Below are 7,967 nucleotides of genomic sequence, written 5' to 3' on the forward strand. Positions count from 1 at the left end.
ATTTGAACAGAAGTCCAGATTTGTTCATCTCCTACCCAAATTCCATGGATTACTAAGTGAAGATCCCAACAAACATTTGAAGTAGTTCCATGTAGTATGCTCTATGATGAAGCCAATTGGTGTGAAAGAAAATTATGCCAAATTGAAGACCTTTCCTTTCTCATTATGTGATGCAACAAAGGATTGGTTATACTTTTCGCTAATAGCAATCAATACTTAGGTCGACTTGAAGAAAATATTCTTAGAAAGATTCTTCCCAGCATCAAGAACAATCATAATCAAGAAATAAATTAGTGGAACTTGCCAATTGCAAAAGGAGTCTTTATATGTATGGGAAAGATTCAACAAACTATGTGTAACTTGCCCAAATCATCAAATCAACAAGCAGTTACTGATACAATACTTCTATAAAAGACTAATGCTTATGGAGAGAAACATGATTAATCCAGCAAGTGGAGACACTTTAATGGATAAAACACATGTAGCTGCTCAAGTCTTAATTTCCATCATGACAAAGAATTCTCAACAATTCAACCGTTCTTGGATGTCTGTGAGGTAGGTCCATGTAATTCACCTTTTGTTGTTGTGGTTTTATATTCATTCAATCAACAATATAATATAGACCTCTAATTTTTTTCATAGTTGTACTTCAACAGCTTGTACATTAACTACTCACATTGCTATTATTTACTCTCTTTTTTTAAATATAAAGTTTATTTCTTTATAATATTTTAACCTTTGCATGATGTTTCAAATTAATATAAAAGTATATCAAGAAAAATCTTGCACTGATAGGCCATGTGTAATGTGCGTCTATAATTTTTCAATTGTGAAAGGGAAGTAGTTGCAAAAAGCAATGTCAAGTGACACTCCTATCTTCTTCCTCTTTATTTCTACCCTTCTTCACTCCCCGGTTTCCGTCGTCAATACTCTCTTTTCTCCCTCAGAGTTAACCACACTCTCCTAACGAACTTCAACATTTCACTCCATGCAGACAACATCCATGCCCATCCTGCAAGAACCTCCACAAAAGAATACTTCACAAACGAGGAACTCAAACGAAACATAAAACATTCATCCCAAAGCTTACGCATTCAGCAATGGCATCGAAGCCATGTCATGCCAACTGATCCCGATCAAGCCAGAGCACAGAATCAAGGTTGGAGAGAACAAGATTTCCAAACCCTCACCCTCTTACGTCACCCAAACCACTACCACCCAAACCATCAAACCCAACAAGCATGAGAATTCCAGTAATAGCCTCTCTTGTAACTGCGTCGTCGTTGCTATTGTCTTTCGTCATCGGATTCATAATCTTCCGATGCGTAAAAAGAGTTAACTCCAAGAGAGATAGCAACTCGGAGTCTTCAAGCACGCGTTGCCGCGAGTTTTCTCTGGCGGAGATAAGAGCAGCCACCAACAACTTCGACGACCGTTTAATCGTGGGCAGAGGAGGGTTCGGGAACGTGTACAAGGGACACATCGACAGGAGTCACAAGCCCGTTGCCATCAAGCGGCTCAAACCGGGTTCGGACCAGGGCGCACACGAATTCCAAACCGAGATCAGGATGCTCTCGCGATTCCGCCACGTGCACTTGGTTTCCCTCATCGGGTACTGCAACGACGGTAGAGAAATGATACTCGTCTATGATTTCATGGCGCGTGGGACCTTCCGCGACCACTTGTACGGCTCAGGCGAGGCGTTGTCGTGGGAGCGGCGACTGAAGATCTGCCTGGAGGCCGCACGTGGGCTTGACTTCCTCCACGCCGGCGTGGGGCGACAGAGCGTAATCCACCGTGACGTGAAGAGCACAAACATCCTGCTGGACGAGAATTGGGTTGCGAAGGTGTCGGATTTCGGGTTGTCAAAGGTGGGATCGAACGCGTCGCACGTGACGACAGACGTGAAGGGTAGTGTGGGATACTTGGATCCTGAGTACTATATGAGTCTTTGGTTGACTCAGAAATCCGACGTCTACTCTTTTGGCGTGATTTTGCTTGAGGCATTGTGTGGGAGAGCACCTATAGTGAGCAGGGTGGAGAAGGATCAAGAGTTTTTGGTGTCGTGGGTGAAGCGGTGTTTTAACGATGGGAATGTTCATGAGACGGTGGATCCGGTTTTGAAAGGTAGCATGCGCCCCAAGTGTTTGAATAAGTTCGTGGAGATTGCTCTGAGTTGTTTGAATGATCATGGCAAGGACCGGCCTCTGATGAGAGACGTGGTAAAGGGGTTAGAGTATGCGTTGAATTTGCAACGCCGCTTAGCGCAAGGTGAACGGGAAATTGGCTTGACACAAATGGAGCGTCATGGGGAATTTGACGACAAATTTGCTTCTTCCAGTAGTAAGGCTACGACGACATGCAGTGAGGAGGAACAAGCTTTGGTGCATGTCATGTTCTCTGACCTTGGAAATCAAAGACCACGGTAATTAATGTAATCAAACTCTGCTAATGTCAACTTGTATTATCACGGAGAAATACTAACTAGTGGATTAATGTATGGATTTACTGGCAAATTTTAGATGTTCCTGAACCATAATTTCTAGTTATTGTTTACATAATACTAGTATTAATATAGTTTTTGTTGTGATCGTGGAGTTATTAATAGGTGAAAAGATATTACTGAATTGAGGAATCCTGATATATATATATCTGAGATTTGGGATATAGGGATATACATAAATCAGTTGGAAACATTACCATGATTATCTAACATTCTTTTCTATTTGAGAGATGGATTTCAAGTTTCCTTGTGTTTAATAAATTTAGGATAAGTATCCTAGAAGTTGGAAGTGGGATAATGGTACTTTAATTTTGGTATATTAAAAATACTATTTGATAGCTTTAAAAAAGAACTTTTTTGCTTTAAAAAAGATTTTGTAATGAAATGCTAATAAATAAAAGTTAGATGTCTCGTCTTTCCTTGGTCATGACTTTAGGAGGAAAAAAAGGACGATTCCAAGAATGTTATGTGCTTTTAATTGAATGGTAAAGTAGGATAAAAGTTGAAATTGGGGCCATTAAGTTGATTTTTATGCAAAGATTAGAACTTTTTACATATGCATATGAGAATGCCTTTTGCTTTTCTTAACATTATCATCAATTTTATATGTGATAAAAAGGAAGAGCTGCATGTAGGGTTGTGTGAAAAGACGAAGTATATGATTTACAAATCCACATAAAATGGAATTGATGGTGGAAAGAACTGTACAAATTTGTCACGGAATAAGGACTTACATAATATAACTAATATTCAAATGAAACATTTTTGTAATATATGTACTTTAAAACATGCTGTATATTATTAACAAAAATCTATTTAGTAATATAGTGATTTGTTTTTTTTTTATGCCACTTTTCATGTAATGAGATTTTGTTGTGATTTTAAATAAGCCTTAATCAATAGTCCTTATATTTAAAGCACTAGTGAAAAACAACGTATAACATTACGCGTTTAACGTCGAATTACTCAATAGCCAACGTTAAAAATGACCGGTGATATCTTTTTAAATAAATACAATTGTTAAACGTCGTTTAGAATTGTAATTCGACTTAAAAGAATATAAAACGTCGAATGTTCAAACGTTAAACGTTAAAAGGTTAGTGAATTAAAAAAAAATTGAGTGGGAGATTGAAAATTCATTCACTTTATCTTAGCGCGCAGGACCCTTTTCTCTGCTCAAACTTTTTTCGAATGAAGTTTGACGACCATCACATGTAATCTTTTTCTTCCATTTGATACAAATGTATGTTAATTAACTACTTTAGGTATGATTTTCGTTTGTGTTCACCGATTATTTCGTGTTCTTGTCCTTCATAGGCGCATTCTGTTTTCTCTCTCACTGGTGGCAACATTTTATTTCGATGAACCCAGGTTAGTTTTCGTTTTCGTTTTCATTTTTGTTTTGAAGAACTTATTTATTGATAACTTGTTTGTTATTTTTTTTGTTGAACTTGTTTAATGTTGTTGTTGTTTGGTTGAACATGTTTGTTGTTATTGTTCGATGTTTGATTGAACTTCTTTGTTGATTGTTATTGTTCTTTGATTGATCTTATATTACTGTTAATAGTTCATACTTTATAAGATACCAAAAATTGAAAATTGTTGGTTTTTGTGCTTTTCTGGTCTCTTAGAACTGTAAAAAAGATCACAATTATTTAAAAAAAATAAAAAAAATTGATTAACGTCGTATATTGACAAAATTCGACGTTATTTAACGTCGAATATCGTCGTATAATGACAAAATTCGACGTTAAATTAATGACGAATTTTTTAAATTCGATGTCAATTTAACATCTCCTGATATGACATCGTTCTGAAATTCAACGTAAAAACCCAAAAATATTCGACGTTATATGATGTTTTTGTACTAATGAATACATGTATCACTTGCTATATGTATACTTGACTTCTAATATTTTTTATTAATAGTTTATGACTTGGTGAATAAATCATTTTAGAGAAATAAAATAAATTTTATGATATACTAAGTTTTCCCATCAATAAAATTTTATTGATAATTTAATAATTTCTCATAATATTTCTTTTATACAACTTTTAATTTCGCTATTTTAATGATAAACTTCTGGTCGTATCAACTTTATACAAATAAAGGTTTTTCTACCAATATAATACAAGTTCAATCAAGAATCAATAAAAAAGGAGAGAATAATAAATCAACTAGCTATTGTGTATGTGATATGATTTGAGTGAAGAAATAACTAGTTATTCTAGTCCATTTAAAATATTTACTATTATATTTATACTAAATGATATGCTAAAACTAATAGAACAGAATATAACCTAATTCCGAACTCAAATTAGAACTAAAATATAATATGAATTACTAGAGATGCATCAGAGAAAAGCAATATAAATAGTTTAAACATGCAATGATGCTCCTCCTATCACAGATATTTACATGAGATATGTAAACTCTCCCTAGAATATAGGCATGTGAAAAATCTATGTAAACAAGTAATGCTCCCCCTGTCATTATGCATACAATAAAATCAAATTTAGATGCACAATGTAGTCACACAAACATAAGAGCATATAATCAGTTCGCATCAAGATTGTATCAGTGTTATGATTGCACAATTCAATCAAGCAAAGATACAACTATCAATAGTCTCACAATATAATCTCATTGCAAAGCAATCATATAAAAACAAAGATATATTGAAGAAAACTTATATAAAAATGATCAAACAACTTAATAAGAAAATTTCAGTAAATGGAATTTATAACCTCCTGTATTTGATAAGTCAAATGAAAAATTTATCAAGTTGATTCCATTGCTTGTCAAACGGATATGATTCCAACTGTTGATGGAGACCTAATTCCAGCTAGAACCGTGAAGGAATAAGCTCCAAACTAAAAGAGATCAGCAATGGCAATGGGTGCAGCGGAATGATGGAGTTAATGGTGTGTTTGAAGTGTTTACAATGATGAGAGGTGTTTAGGTGAAACCTCATAGCTCAGAAAGCCTTCCTACAGAGGAAGGAAGCTAGAGGAATGAGAGAAGAAGTACAAACTTGAGAGAGACTTAAGAGCAAAGAAGGCTGGATTTCAATTTCAGCAGCAAAACACTAAACTCAAAAGTGTTTTCTACAACGTATTGGCCCTCCTATTTATAGATGAGGAGGAGCTTCATTTCTGAGTTCAAAAATTTCTTAAAATAAAATTGAATCCCATAGGAGGCGCGCCAATTTTCTCTAGCAACTTCCACGCTTTCTTCCAAGTCAGCCAGTCACGTGGAAAAACATCCTTTTGCAACGATGAGCGTTTTGAGGGTTTGGGCTATACGATGCTTTAGACATTCGTGAGCACTTTCCAGCACTTTCCTTTTGGGCTCCACAACTTCCTTTTGTGCTCCTTTGTTTTCTTTTATTGATTCTTCTTCTTGGATAGCTCAATCATAGTCTCCAAGCTTTATTTAGACCCTACAAAACAACATATGAACAGATTAAAAGATAATCCTTCTAAGACTTAGAGAAAGAAAATAAAGAAAGTTTTAGAAATTCCTTCTTTAATTTCCCTTTTCTTAGCCTTAGCTTGAGTTGCTACTTCTTTGAATGGCTTCCTTGATTAGGTTTCCATCAACTGTAAGTTTGAAAACATTGTTTGCAAAACCTTTCAAAGTCTTTTGTTGACCAAGCAGTTTAGAATCATAGTAATGCAAGATATTTAACAGATAAGAAGTGAGTTGCAAAACAGTTAATGTAACAGTAAGTATATGCATAGTCAACTTCAATGATCACTTAGTCGATTCGGTATTCATTTTATACTACTGTCATTTAGAATACCCAATTCTTTCCGAATAGTAAAGAATCTTTCCCTGTTTAGAGGTTTTGTAAAAATATTTTCCCATTGATGTAAGGTGTCAACATATTCGATCTTAATTTCACCCTTTAGGTTGAGATCTCGTATGAAGTGATGCCTTATTTCAATGTGCTTAGTTTTTGAATGTAAAACAGGATTTTTTGTCAAGTTAATAGCACTCGTGCTATCACATTTTAGTGGAATATTATTCAGCTTGATACCATAATCTTCCAACTGACTCTTAATCCAAAGAGATTGTGCACATCAGCTTCCTGTTACTATGTACTTAGCTTCTATGGTGTATAATGCCACACAAGCTTGCTTCTTTGAATGCCACGAGGTCAGAGTAGATCCAAGTAGATGACAAGTGCCACTGGTGCTCTTTCTATCTAGTTTGAAGCCTCCAAAATCAGAACCATTATGTCCATCCAGAAAAATGTTTGTTCCATTTGGATACCAGAGTCCAAGAATTTTGGTTTCTTTAAGGTATTTTAAAATTCTTTTAACAGCAGTTAAATGTGATTCTTTAGGAGAAGACTGAAATCTAGCACAAAGACACACACTGTGCATTATATAGCTTTTGATGAAATATTCCCACATTAAAATCATATACTATAGAATAGCTAATAAAAATAAAGAATTTGACCCACTTTATGACATTGTAGATGCCTTTAACGTCTTTCTTATTTTAAAATTGTTATTCAGCCTTAGAATAACTTACCTCACATAATAACAAATATATCCTACCTAAATTTAAAAGTGGTTGAATAAAATAATTGCGAGAGCACGTCTCCTTTCTAACCGTTTTTAGAGAAGTGAGAGTAGATTTGGAATTAAAATTTGTGAGAATTAGTATAGGATTTAATTTATATGACATATTAAAAAAATTTACTTCCAAATTCATCTCACTTACCTCCAAATTTATTCAAATAAACAACAAAAAAATTTATCATCAAATCCTCTCAAATACTTTCCCTCAAATCCACTCAAGTGAACAGGGCCTTAATATGGCCATGGTGCATTATAGGTAATATGCCATATTATTTGTTTATTTTACTTGTAAAGGATATCCTAAGTTATGAATCACACACGCTATCATATATCTACAACCGAACCGTATTGCTACACTTAGATGGAAACCAGGCATTCTTTCTTCATCTAGAAAAATTTACGAGAGCAATCATCATTTCGCGCATTATACAGATTCTTAGGCTTTCTTTCTCATTCTCTTCCATTGTTCATAGAGTTTCCCCATGTCTATGGGGAACTGATTTCTATTTGTTGTTGGGGGATGATGTAACCTTGTAAGCTCTCATGTATTTGAATTGATTCTTTAATTTCGTATGTTTTTCCATTAATTGTTAGAGTAATTCATCAGTTTCTATTAACTCATTCATTAGCATGATTTATGAATTGCATGACTGTTGGGAGGTTCCTTACAATTTAGGTTCTTGTTGAATTACTCCCAAGAGTAATATTGCTCAGAGATGAGGGTATGAGTATTGGTCGTCTTTAAGCTCTTGATCTTCAGATCTTATTACTAGGAATGCTAGGAATTTAATGAACTAGTAATTTGGGATAGGCTTCTTTGCCGAGGGATCGAGTTTAGGTGATTTAGTGAGTGACAATGGCATTAATGCAT

General features: G+C 34.8%; 1 protein-coding gene across 1 annotated transcript; it reads left to right on the forward strand.

The window, feature by feature from the left end:
• Positions 1-801: 801 nt before the first annotated feature.
• LOC106767352 (receptor-like protein kinase FERONIA) lies at positions 802-2,647 on the forward strand. Its single transcript, XM_014652225.2, has one exon. The coding sequence runs from the start codon at positions 1,242-1,244 to the stop codon at positions 2,427-2,429; it is 1,188 nt and encodes a 395-aa protein (XP_014507711.1). The 5' UTR covers positions 802-1,241; the 3' UTR covers positions 2,430-2,647.
• The last annotated feature ends 5,320 nt before the right edge of the window (positions 2,648-7,967 follow it).

The sequence above is a fragment of the Vigna radiata genome, chromosome 7, assembly GCF_000741045.1.
Source record: "Vigna radiata var. radiata cultivar VC1973A chromosome 7, Vradiata_ver6, whole genome shotgun sequence".
Lineage (NCBI taxonomy): Eukaryota > Viridiplantae > Streptophyta > Magnoliopsida > Fabales > Fabaceae > Vigna > Vigna radiata.